At 39.4% G+C, this 15,241-nt stretch overlaps 1 protein-coding gene across 8 annotated transcripts in view; it reads right to left on the bottom strand.

Annotated features, from left to right (window-relative positions):
• celf3a (cugbp, Elav-like family member 3a) overlaps positions 1-15,241 on the bottom strand; it is a 49,216-nt gene that overhangs the window by 22,011 nt on the left and 11,964 nt on the right. For 7 of the 8 annotated variants that reach the window (XM_088328317.1, XM_088328309.1, XM_088328311.1 and 4 more), the window contains exon 3: positions 12,765-12,847. In XM_088328317.1, coding sequence (XP_088184443.1) covers positions 12,765-12,847 — 83 coding nt within the window. Of the gene's footprint in view, positions 1-733; positions 880-12,764; positions 12,848-15,241 lie in introns of those variants that run through there. The other variant, XM_088328316.1, reaches the window with a different exon arrangement.

Here is a 15,241-nt window from a genome sequence, read left to right as displayed (position 1 = left end):
TTTTTTTAGTATGCCCTGCGACTGGCTGGCAACTACTTAAGTTCCCCTGCCCACTGCCCGAAGATAGCTGGGATGGGTTCCAGCACCCCCCGCGACCCTACTGAGGATAAGCAGTACAGATAATGGATGGATTTTTTTAGTATTTCAATAGTATTTGTTTTCTTTTCAGAATAAAAGCAAAAATCCTATATCAGGTTCCTTTTTAAGCACTACATTTTATATTTGGTTTTTCATCACCTCTCCTCATCCCGAGTCCTCCCAAATGAAATATGAAATTTGGGGTTTGCTTCAGGCTGGGTTCTGCAAATCCAGTGTATTGGTGGGGCTCAGCATAGGCCGGGCTTTAACAGCTGCAGCTGCAGGCCTGGGGCTATATTTTTTTGTAATAAAAATTAACATTGGTATGGTAGTACATGTATTTTTTCCTGGTTTTTAAATCAATGTTTTTTTCTGAAAGAAAGTTTTTTGTTACACGAGGAGGTACTATATATCACAGTCCTGCACTCAGGTTTGATTGCCTCTCTTTCCCCCCCCAGACGCTGCCCTACTTATGAAAGTTCCTGACGATCGTATGTAAGTTGAATTTGTTCAGTGCTATATTTTGTATGTTTATAGGTTTATAGAAGTATGTTTGATGCTTTTACAAGTAACCTGTATTGTTTTGTACTAAAAAAATAAGCATTTTGTAAAATAATATGCTCTATAAGGATAAATAAAGTTACGTTTAACTTACTTTTGAAAGATGGGCTTCAAAAGGTCCTCCTCTGTGATAGGGTGTGGACGAAAAAAAAAGCGATGCAAACCATTTTCTCAACCGCATCAAGCTTTCTTATTCAACTTTCATTTCAAAAGAAACGGCTCGACTCTCCTTCACACTTTACACCAACAATATAGAATGGATGCACAAGATTAAACAATAAAAAATTCAAAGTTCTTTGTATTCAGTACAGTATGTTTACACACGAACTAGGAAGAGAAAGCAGATTTCTTGGATTTACTCTCCAACCTCACCTCTCTTTCTTCACTATTTAAACCCTCGGTCTCTTCAGCTCAGTGTTAATTTGCTGCCTATATTGTATAGTCCTGAGCTTTCATGTCACTGTCTCGTTTATCCCAGTGTGCTGATCCCTCACTTGCCTCTTTGACCACGACTTTTGCCTCTGGTGTAGATACTATTGACTCCACGTGTGCCGAAACCTGTCCGAAATAAAGACCACTGCACTCATCAGTTTTCTGCATTGTGCTCCTGCACCCCGAGCGGGACTTTGACACTAAATATCACACACTGTCCCACTAATGTTGTGTTTTCAAGTTTTGAAGCATGCTTGAGTTTTGGGTAAAGTTGGTGTAAATGCTTGAAATTATTGCCATGTTTCTCAGCAGTCTAACTTGATGGACCACGCATTAAAAAAAGAAACATTAAAAGAAAAGTTTATTCAAGCGTGTCAACTGCACGTACTTGCACGCGCATCATGAATGAGTTGACTAAGGCTGCAATGATGACGCAATTCAGAAGGGGCCGGCAGAGAGATACAAAGTTCCAAATTCACTTTAAACTTTAGAAGAATTGACTTTCCTTGGCTTGCACCAACTTCAAATACAATGTTAGAGTGTTGTCCTTACGACAAGTGTTTTTGTGTAATCAGTTGTGATGGCAATGCAACACACAACACTAATTACCAACTGAGCTGAAAGCACAGTTGTAATGTGTTGTGAGTGGCAATGCCACACAACTATTAATCTCTTCCAAATTATTATTATATCAATCTTCTTCCGTAAAAGTTTGACGCGTAACTCCTCCCAGAGCTTTTGGAGTACCCCAACAGATTTTATACCAAAAATTCGGGCCCAACCGGGACTCCCGTGCAATTTTGGTAAGGGATGGCGATCACCAGAACACAGGAGCCTCACAAAGACGACTTTTTTCTTACATAGACATGATAAGGGTTTGAGATTTCCCTATCCGTAATACATGGGCCCATTCATTTCTATGTGTAGTCATGGTAACAAGGCCTTTCCCAAGTGTAGTCATAGTAACCAGGGACTGTCCAGAGGTGGCTTGAGGGGGCCCAACCCACATTACCTTTAAGCATGGGTAAATGGTGAATTCCAAAGAGTGGATGCTGGCGAAAGGATGCTAACACCTATGTGCGCCGCTAGCAAAGTGTTGGGCTGGCATAGCTGTAAACACTGTCGGCAATGCTAACTTCTTCATGCTAAAAAATTTTGGTAATGGCTATATTTTAACAACTTCATATTTACAGATTACGCTAATGGATTCATATTAATGAGGTATGCCAATGGATACATACTCAAAAGTGATGTTAACGGCTAAATGCTAACTTCTTCAAGCTAAAAAATGTTGGTAATGGCAATATTTTAACGACTTCATATTTACAAATTATGCTAATGGGCTCATGTTAATGAGTTATGCTAATGGACACATGCTAAAGAGTGATGCTGACGGCTTTTTGCTAACTTATTCATGCTAAAACAATTTTGGCAATGGCAATATTTTAACGACTTCATATTTAAAAACTATGCTAATGGGTACATGTTGATGAGTTATGCTAAAGGCTACACGCTAAAAAGTGATGCTAACAGCTAAATGCTAATTGCTTCATGCTAAAAATGTTTGGCAACGGCTATATTTTAACATCTTCATATTTACAAACAATGCTAATGGGTACATGTTGATGAGTTATGCTAATGGATACATGCTAAGAAGTGATGATAACGGCTAAATCCTAACAGCTTCAAGTTAAAAAAATTTGGTAATGGCTATACAGTGGACCCTCGGTTCTCGACCATGATCCGTTCCAGAACCCTGTTCGAAAACCGATTTGGTCGATCACAGAAAATCGTTTTTGCCCTTAAAAGTAATGTAAAATCATTTTAATCCATTCCAACACCCTGAACGCTTACAATAAACGTAAATATGAAGCTATCCCGGGCTAATCGTACGTTCGCGTTAGCGTAATCTTCCTTACGAAAGATTACGCTAACATGAACGTGTACAACTAAAAAAATCAGGTCGTTTAACACGTCATTTAGCACCCGGGTCTCCACAAAAAGTGGTGAGCGGTTAAAGGATAAAGAAAAGAATTATGAATAGGATTTCTTACCTTTGTGGTGCTCAGCAGAAGCCATGCTGTATGTATAGCAAGATGGGAAACTCGCACACCTTCTTCATATTTTGCTATTATTTCTTTCTTAAATGCAATAGTTGTACGCACTACCCTTCTTTTTTCACCTGTAGCAACTTTGCTGCCTGCACCGACCTTCTTGAGAGGCATAATTAGGGGCTAAAACAGTTTGTACACCTATATTAAAAGCGAAAGCAAAACGAAGCACGTCCGCACGCGATAACAGTTGGTCACGAGGGGTGGGGGCAATCTACACGATCTACACCCGTACGCCGCTCAGCATCGCACCCTAGCGTACCGGCGTTCAAACTCCGATTTTTTGGACGAAAAGCGAAGCAAGAATTTCTCGAAATTTTTGGTCGAGAACCAATTTGTTCGAACTGAGAGGCGTTCGAAAACCGAGGTTCCACTGTATTTTAACGACTTCATATTTACAAATTATTCTAATGGCCTCATGTTAATGAGTTATGCTAACAGAGACATGCTAAAAAGGGACGCTAATGGCTAAATGCTAACTGCTTCATGCTAAAAAAATATGCTAATGGTCTTATGCTAACGAATCAGCAAAATGAATGGGCTCAATGGATTCCTGATGGGCCAATTCAAATCGAACGGCCCATTATATTTGAACATGTATATTTTAAAAGTTTTTAAAGTGTAATAACAGTGTTATTACTATGTTATGACCTTGAATGTGATTTTTGGACCTCCACAAGTCAAGTCATCCTTGTTGCTGACGATTATGGGCCCATCCAAAATGAACTTGCCAGTACCGGGGGGCTGTGGGGGGGGCGGAGTCCCCCCACAGAACCAAGTTAAAAATTACAAATACATCTGAGTTAAAATCCTTATGCTAACTCATAATGCTAACAACTCAACGCTACCGGTTCTCTACCAACATCTGACAGATCCATCACAACTCTTACAATTGCCGCGGGAATTGTCTGGTATTCACCGTATTTTCCGCACTATAAGGCGCACCGGGTTATAGGACGCACCCCGAAAAAATAGTTTTTGGTCCTATATTTGACATACATAAGACGCACCGGATTATAATGGGAACGTCGACAAAACAGTCAGATAGTTCAGTCAAACTTATTACCCCCTTAACATTCCGAAAGCTTGCAAAGAAGCAAATACCTGTCGAGAACACGTGCGGATGCGGTGTCCGTACGATGTCACTCAAATGCATCGTTCCATCATTCGGAAGGTTAAAGTCTTGGGATTCAAGAAATGCCAACCATTCCTTAGTTTCTATTTTCTTTTTCGCTCGCAACTTTACTGTGCATATGACAATAAACACTTGGAATTGAGTTTAATTTAAGAATAGACACTCCATTCCATCCATTATCTGCACCGCTTATCACAGAAACATCGAGTTCAGTCTGAAACAAGATACAGGGAAAATATATAGCCAGAGTAGCTCACCGAAGTCGTTGTGTTCAATAATAATGTGCAGCCATGGTCCTCTTATATCCGTGAGTTTAGTAAATCCAGGAGAATAAAATATTTACAAATACAGAATAGTAAAAAAAGCTGTCAACCACGTGCTATACACATTCATCTTTTTCGGCCAATTGCAGGCTTTGTTTTGCCGCTTCAGCCTATGCCAGCCTGTAAATGATAAAAAGGATCCGCCCCTTGACCTCCGAATAACTTTAGCCAATAGTGATCGATTCAAATGACGATTGACACATTGGTTAGCCAATGAAACGCCGGTAAATAAATCCCAGCATACACCGCGGACTACTTGGCGTTCGGGGGAAAATCTAGTCGGCGGCTGCAAGTTAGTTGGAAGACTTTGCGACTTAATATTGATCCATAAATAAGGCGCACTGTATTATAAGGCGCATGGTCAGCTTTTGAATAAAATAAAGGCTTTTAGGTGCGCCTTATAGTGCGGAAAATACGGTACTTAAAATTTCGCTGAATAAAACTTCTCCTTCGAGTTTTTTTAGACTACTATGACGAATTATACATCAAAAGTTCCAGCTCAACCGGGAGTAGCGTGCTATCTTCTGGGTTACTGATATCCGTCACCACGACAACATAACTGACGATTTAAAAACCCAGAATTTCCAATTCATTTTGAATAGGACCATCTCAAATCATCTTTCCAACACCTATGGGGTGTGGGGGGGGAGTCCCCCCAGAGAACCAAGTAAAAATGCACAAATACAGCTCTCCCAATTAAAAACGTAATGCTTTATCCCCGTATCATCTTCCAGATCCATCACAACTCTTACAATTCCCGCGGGAATTGTCTAGTGAATAAGTTACTGTGATTTAAAATGTAATACAAGGCTCAAAACGGATATAAGTTCATTAAGAAGGGTTCTGCATAGATACTTTGTGTTTATTTGAGCTTTAAGTTGAAAAGTCTAGTGAAACGGAAAACAATTGCGTAAAGAAAAGGGCCAAATGAGACCCCAAAACAACTGAACACTGACAACTAAAGCCCAAAAAATAACTGGAAAAAATAACTGAAAATGATCTAAAAAAAAAAAAAAAAAGGCAAAAAATGACCACAAAAAAAACAGACAACCCAAAAAACGACCCAAAAAACACTGGACAATGCCAAAAGACAAAGTGAATAAACTCAAGTGGTATCACGTCCAGGTAACACTACTTCTGGGTTCCCGTGTCACCTTCTGTTCTTTGATCTAGTAGTCATCAGTAGTTGCACACAGCCTGACAGGAGGAGTTCATGTTCCATCCAGGGGATGGAACCTCCAACCCTTTTCAAGCCGAGAGCTTGTTTTTGCTTCTTATTAACGCAAAGGGCACCTAGTTTTATTCTAGAATATTCTAAAATAACAACTTAATTTGTACTACTTAACATGTTGTTACTATGTTATTACCAGGTAAATTATTGCAAGAAGAAAGAAGCAGGAAGGAAAGAGAAATAGAAAAAAACAAAGAGAGAGAAAGAAAGAAAGAGAAAAAGAGAGAGAAAAGAGAGAGAGAGAGAAAGAAAGTAAGAAAAAGAGAGAAAAAGGAGAGTCAGTAAGAAGAAGAAAAAAAAGTGAAAACAAGAGAGAAGTTAATACAGACTCAGTCAACCACAAAAAAAATCATTTGACTAGAAAATCACAATGACCCAGCACTGGTGAGCTATTTTTAGAACAAGTCTGTAGGCACCCCAGTGGTCTTCAGGGGGCACCATTGTGCCCGCGAGCAGCACGAGGACCCCTGTTCTAATCTGTCTCCATCCATGTTGAAAGATTAACAAGGCAATGCCGTACGTTTCTAAAAGTATTCATATAATGTATTACAATAATTGAGTCGGATGTAAAGTTTATGTACTTTCTTTTCGTCAACTTATATGCATATGGTCTTAATGCATTGTATTGTACCTTGGAGTTTTCACCATTGGGAGAAGGCATTAAAGCTACAGTAACACGTCCACCGTGGTGATGGTCCTTCTTTGATGGTTTAGCTTGGTGTCATATTGATAACACAACAGTTAGTGTTGGTGGGATCAATAATGACAATACTGATAATAACAAGTGATAAATAATAATCATTATTATTTATTCTTTGAATGGTACTGGAGAAATTGGAAAATTGGGTTTGAAAGTCTCATCTCATCAGCCGTACCGCTTATCCTCATTAGGGTCGCGGGGGGGCTGGAGCCCATCCCAGCCATCTCCGGACAGTGGGCAGGGGACACCCTGAACTGGTTGCTAGCCAATCGCAGGGCACACAGGGACAGACAACTCATTCGCTCATTCATACCTATTGACAATTTGGACCGGCCAATTCACCTGAAATGCATGTTTTTGGAACGTGGGAGGAAACCGGAGTGCCCGGAGGAAACCCACGCAAGCACGGGGAGAACATACAAACTCCGCACAGGAAGTCTGGAGCTGGATTTGAACCCACGTCAGGTCCCCATGACATGAACTGTGCCGCACAAGCGCTAACCACTGCGCCGCCGTGCTGCCCCGGTTTGAAAGTCATTATATTAAAAAGTGCTTGAATCTAGTCACGAGAAAGGTGTACAAACCCTGCCCAGTGCACAAATAATCAAAAGAATCAAAGTATCTCCATGGAAGGCCACCATGACAATCAGCTGGGACCACTCCCTCAGTGACACGGTAGAGCCACCATGCCAAACTTGACCATCCCCCTCTCCCCCGCCCTCTTGACAAACGAGCCCCCGCCCCCAAAACAAAGCATATCCCTCTAACAGATGTCTGTGGTTAGGCTGATAAACACCCCCATAATTGCACACCATTGTTTGTTTGCTCAAATCTCTACATTTCAATTTCACCAGAATATTTGCATCTGTACATTGAAAAGATCATTTATTATGAAGCTGTCGTCATCAAATACTGGAGAATGTTTGTTTTTAGAAAACATCAAATCATTTATCGATGACTGACTAGAGAAGGAAACTGTAGATAAAAAGACGAAGAAGTTAACAAGCGCCTGATCCCTGAAAAAGGGAACTCAGCAACGTCTATGACACTAAAGGACATGGCAAGCTTTAGTTACACGGAGATGCTAACAATAACTATCAGCTAGTGGCGAGCCAAAGCCAACACCAAAGTGGCTAACATGAGTGGCTAGAGAAGGAAACAGTGAAAAACATGGAAGATGCTTAAATCACAAAACTCAACTATCAATAGGAGCTAGTGGCGAGCCATAACCTGCAGCCAAGTGGCTAACTTAGAAAGCTAGAAAAGGAAACAGTGGAATAAAAGTGGAAAATTACAAAATGACAGGACTCTAAGACATTCAGCTTTGACGCAGAAGGATGAACCAGAAGCAGCTAACAACAATAATAGCCACTGGCGGCGAGCCTCAGCCTGCGGCCAAGTGGATGACATAAGTGGCTAGAGGAGAAAACAGGGCTGAATGACCAAATTACAGACACTCATGACACTGAAAGACATAGCGGGAGCAGCTACCAATAACAATAGTGGCTTGCTTGGGGCAAAGTGGCTAACGTAAGGGGCTAAAGAAGGAAACAGAGGGAAAAAAGTGACAAATGACATAATTATGCAACTCGGTAATGTTATTTGCATGAGCAACTATGGAAAAGTAGTCACCCTGAAAGATGAAGCAGGAGCAGCTAACTTTAAGGAGAGCAGCTAGCAGTGTGTCATAGACTGTAAACAAGTGGCTAGCATGAGTGGCTAGAGAAGGAAACAGTCAAAGTGTTGGATGAAGACTTTGCATTATGTAAAAAAACGGTTAATTGTGTGCACACACAAAGAAGTGAAGGTCAGACAAAGAAAGGCACGGATAAACTATGTGAGGAAACTGGATTTAATGGAGGTTCATTTTAAAAAAAAGAAGCTAAGGTTTGGCTCAAAACTGGTTTTAAACTATTGTTTTCTCTCATTTTAAACGCTAATAGCAGTTTAAACCCTAAATATAAGAATACTAGCAAAGCCAAACACTGATTTCAAAACAGTTTGAAAACCCTAGCTGCAGTTTAAAACCCTAACACAAAGCGGAAACTTTAGTTTAAACCCTCACCCCAAAAAATTATAAAGCCTTAACCTTAGTTTCAAGCCCTAGTTTGAAACCCTAAAAACAGTTTAAAACCCAAATATGAAGGTTAACCTCATTTGAAACCCTAGTTCAAAGCCTAGTTTTAAACCTTAACAAATTTTAAACCAAATTGTAAAACCTAAATCTTAGTTTCAAGCTTAGGTTTGAAACACTAACAACAGTTGAAATAAACCCAAATATGAAGCTTAAACTAATTTGAAGCCCTTATTGAAAACCCTAGCTACAATAGAAGACAAGAATTTGATCGCCAAACCATACTTATACTAATCTTGTCACATGACGAATCAGAAGTGATGAGAATTTGGCCGGGTGCGTTTGTTTGCTATCTGTCAACCTCGGCTTTGTTTTGCTAGCGCTAACGTAGCAGAAGATCCGTCGTCCAATAATAAAGCACCCGGTGACATCGAGGAGGGGGGCGGGGGGGCAATTGTTTTGGTCTCATCTGTGCGCCGCTAATACTTTAGCCGCAAGATGTCAAAGCAGCTCACCCCACCCGTCACGCTAACAATAGGATTACAGTACTTTTGCCACAAGCTGCTTCTAAATGCCAAAACACAGACAAAGGAGGTACCTCCTTGCTAAAATATACTTTCTGTTACTCCTTGTGCTTTGTAGCACTCGTTTTCAATTGCACGTCACAGTACAGCAACATAGAGTGGGCAAGAAATACACACTGTCCCATTAAAAAACAGGCAATTGATCAAAATGTCTACTTAGTGCACAAATGAAAAGGAAAGAATGAAAAAGATGACTTTCATGTTTTGTCCAGGTGGAACTAATTCGTATTCCAATGTATTCTGCATCTCTACTATCATGTTATGTTCAGTTAGAGCTAGTTAGTGCACGGGTTATCATCTTATATAGACGTAAGTATGTCCCTTCGGCTTCCTACTTTCATAATTAGTTTGATTAGAACCATTTGGTGTTCCAATATATCCTGTATCTTTCTTTTAATGTTTTGTTCATTAACAGCGAGGTAGTTTACCTTCATCGTATTCCATGGTCTTGTCGTCATGGAGCTCTTGGTGTTCTGTCCACTTGTCGGAATGGTTATTGGGTCAGAGTTGATTTCCGTTGTAATATTATGCAGATCTTCTATCCAGATGTGTGTATCCCTAACTATTGTGTTTGGTTTGGTTAGAAGTAGTTAGTATTTCAAAATATTCCGCATTGTTTTTTTTTCATGTTTTGTTAGATTAGAACTAGTAAATATTCCAGTACATTCCATTTTGCATTATTTTCATGTTTTGTCCAGTTACGTGTAGTTTGTGTTGGAACATTATATTGTTGTTCTATCCACACATAAGTATGTTCCCCGAATCTATTTACTTTAGTGTTTTGTTCAGGTAGAACTAGTGAGTACCTGAACTAGTGAGTATTACACAATATTCCCCTTCCTTTTTTCATGTTTTGTTCAGTTAGAGCTGTTTAACGTAAACATGATGTAGTTCTATCCACGTTTTGTGAACTTAAAAACAATAATTCAACACACTGTGCAATGTTCCTTTTCTTGCTCTGTTTAGTATCCTAGGTTGTCTTCCTTTCTTCCTTTGTGAATTTCCCTATGGGGATAAACGAAGTATCTATCTATCTATCTATCTATCTATCTATCTATCTATCTATCTATCTATCTATCTATCTATCTATCTATCTATCTATCTATCCATCCATCCATCCATCCATCCATCCATCCATCCATCCATCCATCCATCCATCCATCCATCTATCTATCTATCTATCTATCTATCTATCTATCTATCTATCTATCTATCTATCTATCTATCTATCTATCTATCTATCTATCTATCTATCTATCTATCTATCTATCTAGCTATCTATCTAGCTATCTATCTAGCTATCTAGCTATCTAGCTATATTTTATGTTTTGTTCAGTCACAGCTGGTTAATGCATGTTCACTGTGTCCTACAACTTTGGTGTTTTTTTCAGGTAGAACTCGTGAGTACCTGAAATAGTGAGTATTCCAATTCATCTGCATCGTCCTAATTTCATGTTTTGTTCAGTTGGACCATGTTAATGCTGTAAAATGATGAGCCGTTCTATCCGCGCTTTGTTTACTTAAAACGATATTTCAACAACCTCTGCAATGTTTCTTTCTTGTTTTGTATCCTGAGTTATCTTCTTTTTATGTTTTGTCTAAAACTTCTTGTGATTAGGGGCTATAAGAGTACACATGACTTGACTTGACCTGACATTGAATGTATGTATTTTTTTATGACCTCAAATATTTTTCATTTATTTGATTTGTTTTTCAGGTGGAATAAGAGATTGTTCAAAGAATCTTCAAAATATTTGAATATAATTAAATGTTTTGCTTTTTTTTGTGGTAGGTAGAACATTTTGACTGGGGCATTTTGTAACTATTACGATTTTGTGTGGTTGTAAAACAGAACAGGGACACAACGTAGATTACTGGTCACAACATATAAAAACAAATGAATCATTTCTTTCCACGGAAGTGTTTACTCATTAGATCAGCGACTGGACCTGAAGCTTGTCCACGCCTGCATCGACCAGCCGTCAGACCAGCAGCGTCGTTGCTGTCATGGACTTTCTAGACAATTTTTTATATATTACCTATGTTTTTTATTGATGTTCACTATGTTTTGTGTATTGTTACCCAATGCTAAATCGATTACACCCTAGTCATCCTGAAAGGGGATTATCACTTGTGAGACCCCTTCTCAATGTTTCCTATTTTTATCGTGCTGAGGTTTTTGAGAGTTTCCTTGCCCGCATGTTGGTTTAAGATCAGGTTATAGGTGTAATTGTAACTTGTGCAGTCTTTAGAGACATGTTGTGACTAATGGCTATACAAATAAATGTGACTTGACTTGACCTCAATCACTGCTGGTTAACACATGTTCCCTGCGTCCTCCTACTGTGGTGTTTCGTTCATGTAAAACTAGTGAGTACCTGAACTAGTGAGTATTCCAATTTATTCTGCATCGTCCTATTTTCATGTCTTGTTCAGTTAGAGCTGGTTATGGCGTAACCTGATGTAGTTGTTCTCAGATTTGTAATGGCTTGATCACACAATCCTGTGTGCAGAAATCGGGCCGCATAACAGTTCATCTACCATTGATGGTTCTTCACAAATGCCTAAACCTAGATCCAATCAAAACCCTAAACTTAGCTTCAACCAAACCCCCCAACAGAGCTCCAGTACTAACCCAAAAGTCCTAGATTTGAACTTATCTGAGTGGGGACAGATTTGTTTACTTAAAAACAATATTAGAGCTGGTTAATGTAAACATAATGTAGTCCTACCCACGTGTGATTATGTTCTCCGTTTTCTTAAGTGTTTTGTTCAGGTAGAACTAGTGAGTACATGAACTAGTGAGTATTTCAACATATTCCACATTGTCCAGTTTTCATGTTTAGTCCAGTTTCAGTTGGTTAATTTAAACATGATGTAGTTTTATACACGTTTTTTTAACAGTATTTCAACACGCTGTGCAATGTTTCCTTTCTTGTTTTGTTTAGTACTGTCGGTTGTCTTCTTTTTATGTTTTGTTCAGTCACAGCTGATTAACGCGTGTTCCCTGCGTCCTCCTACTTAAGTCTTTTGTTGAGGTAAAACTAGTGAGTACCTGTACTAGTGAGTATTCCAATGTATCCTGCATTGTCCTCTTTTTATGTTTTGTTCAGTTAGAGATGGTTAATGTAAACATGATGTAGTTATATTCACGTGTGAGTACGTTCCCTGCATTCTTTTATCTTTATGTTTTGTTCAGGTAGAACTAATTAGTGTTCCAATATACTCTGCATTGTCTAACTATCATTTCTTTTCTGTCTGAGCTGTCTCGTAAAGAAAATAAAAAGAGAAGAAGCGGTTGCCAGTCTCGGTCTTCCCTGGGATTGCCCTCCATGGCCCATGCCCTCCCTTATATACACTGTTTTTTTAATTTAAATAGCGTTAGGGCTTTCTTTTCACATTAGTTCACGGAAATGCTAACACACCTGTCGCCTTTGCCCAACCTTTACCTACAAAAGTGGGCGAGTACACTGAAAGTGGAATTTCACACCCTATCCGGGTCTTCTTTTTTAAATAGTTATTTTTTGGTACTCACCCCAGGCAGCGTCTTTTGCTGGTGCAGCGCGTTTTGCGCTTTGAGGGCGGAGTCTCGAGCGCAGTACGTCAGGAAGGCGCATCCTGAAAAAAAGCACATCGGCCATTCAGGAAGCCTGTCTCATTTGAATGGCATATGAAGGTCAAACGGGAGTGGCCATCAATAAGACATCACAACGTTGTCACGTTGTGGGATCTGTTTCGCCACAAATGAATATCCAGGCATGCAAATGAGTCAGGTGAGAACGCTGTAATGGAAATATGTTCAAAAAACAAATATGCACAAAACCAAGATAAGGGATTAAGCCTGATTTGTTTGTTACTTTGGCTGAATTTAGCCTTGACTCAGTGTTATGAATTGAGTTCAATCTAGCTCGATTTGGTTTCTATGGTGATTGATTCTCCACAGTTAGCCAGTTTATGCTCAGGCTATCTACCAGGGTAGATTATCCTCGCATATACATCTGGCACCTCTATTGTCAATCATGTGAAAAATGAATGGGTTTTATAGCATAACAATGGACTTTCTTGATATGTTAAATTATTTTAATAATCCCGGATCTAAAGTGTAATATGTAGGTTTTATTGTGATTTCATTAACCTCTGTCAATTGCAAGAGTCATTTTATAACAATTCAAGTATTAAATTGATTGATGTCAGGCCATGTGTTTTATTGCTATGCCAATTAAGAATGCTTTTCAAATGGCCAGCAGAGCTTTGGTGATACAAGTATTAATCCTGTTTTTACAATTCTGAAAAGGGACACAAAAACGTACAAAGTTAGTATCAAAGATGTCTTTGGCAAGTGTCAGTTAGTATATATTTGTGAAATTCCTATTTATCTGTTCCCTTATGAAAGAGATACATTTTTCTTTATTAAAGATCAATGAATGACCACCCTCACAAAAATAAGGATTTATAAAAATGTAGTGAACATTGTTTACACAGAGATTTGACGTTGCACTTCAAGATAAACATCTAATTCAGAACCTTAACGTCTTCAGACATGAGCTGATGGGCAGTGATGTACATGCACGCGCACGCCAGTTCTTAAGAGACGGAAAGTAATGAGTAGGCCAAAATCTGTATTTAGTGAATTGGCATTGACCTCCTGCGTCAAGCAAAAAAGATTTCACAAAAGATAGGATTATGCTTCTGTGAATTCAATCTCACTGGTAGCACTGGTAGCACTGAATGAAATTTGTGCATAAGGTTATGTGTTCCATCCACAGTCAAGTTAGTGAAAATTTGAAGTTTGTTGGATTAGTGCTAGGGCTAGGGATTGTGGGAAAAGCTTGGGTTAGGGTTTTGTTTGGATGGAGCTACGTTTAGACTTTTGTAAATTTCCCATAACTGGTAGCTGCCTGATTTCTGTACATCGGGTTGTGGGTCCGATCCGCACTCAAACAAATTCAAATTATAGGGCTTTTGAGAGTGCTAGAACTCTGTTTCAGGGTTTTGGTTGAAGCTAAGCTTAAGGTTTTGATTGGATTTGGGTTTAGGCATTTGTGAAGAACCATCACTGGTAGATGAACTGTTATGCTGCCTGATTTCTGCAGACAGGATTGAGTGATCAAGCCAGTACAAATTTGAGGATTAGTGTGTTGGGATTTTGGCTGGCGCTAGGGTTAGGGTTTAGGTTGTGGATAGGGTTAGGCTTCTATAGGTTGCCATCATTGGTAGCTTAAATGGTAGGCTGTCTGATTTCTGCATGCAGGGTTGTGGATTTGATCCTCAGTAAGGCCAGTACCAATTCTAGGGCTATTATGATAGTGCTGAAGCAAGGTTTAGGGGTTTGGTATGGGCATGGTTTAGGGTTTTGGTTGAACCTATGGTTAGGCTTTTATGTGTGCACCATTACTAGTTGCTCACTAGTCATACTGCGTAATTTCTGCACATGGGGTAATGGCTTCAAAGCCCACTCAAACTATTCTAAATGTGAGTTTTTTTTTGGTTAGTGCTGGAGCTAGGGTTAGGGTTTTGTTTGCAGTTAGGCTTAGGCCTCTTCAAAATTATTATCATTGGTAGCCTAACTGGTGAGCTGTCTGATTTCTGCATGCAGGGTTGTGGATTTGATCCTCAGTAAGGCCAGTACCAATTCTAGGGCTATTATGATAGTGCTGAAGCAAGGTTTATGGGTTTGGTATGGGCATGGTTTAGGGTTTTGGTTGGACCTATGGTTAGGCTTTTATATATGCACCATTACTAGTTGCTCACTAGTTATACTGCGTGATTTCTGCACATGGGGTAATGGCTTCTAATCCCAATCAAGCTATTGCAAATGGGAGGTTTCTTTGGTTAGTGCTGGAGCTAGTAGGGTTATGGTTTTGTTTGTAGTTAGGCTTAGGCCTCTTCAAAATTATTATCACTGGTAGCTAACCTGGTAAGCTGGCTGATATCTGCACTAAGTGTTTTATGTTCGATTACTAGTCAAGTGAAGTCTAAGTTATAGGGTGAGTGGGCTACTTTTAGGGTTTT

Source organism: Urocampus carinirostris, chromosome 2, assembly GCF_059441175.1.
Source record: "Urocampus carinirostris isolate Australia breed hairy pipefish chromosome 2, RoL_Ucar_1.0, whole genome shotgun sequence".
In the NCBI taxonomy this organism is placed as follows: Eukaryota; Metazoa; Chordata; class Actinopteri; order Syngnathiformes; family Syngnathidae; genus Urocampus; species Urocampus carinirostris.
The sequence above is the reverse complement of the archived record's forward strand: the minus strand, read 5'-3'. Positions and strand labels throughout refer to the sequence as shown.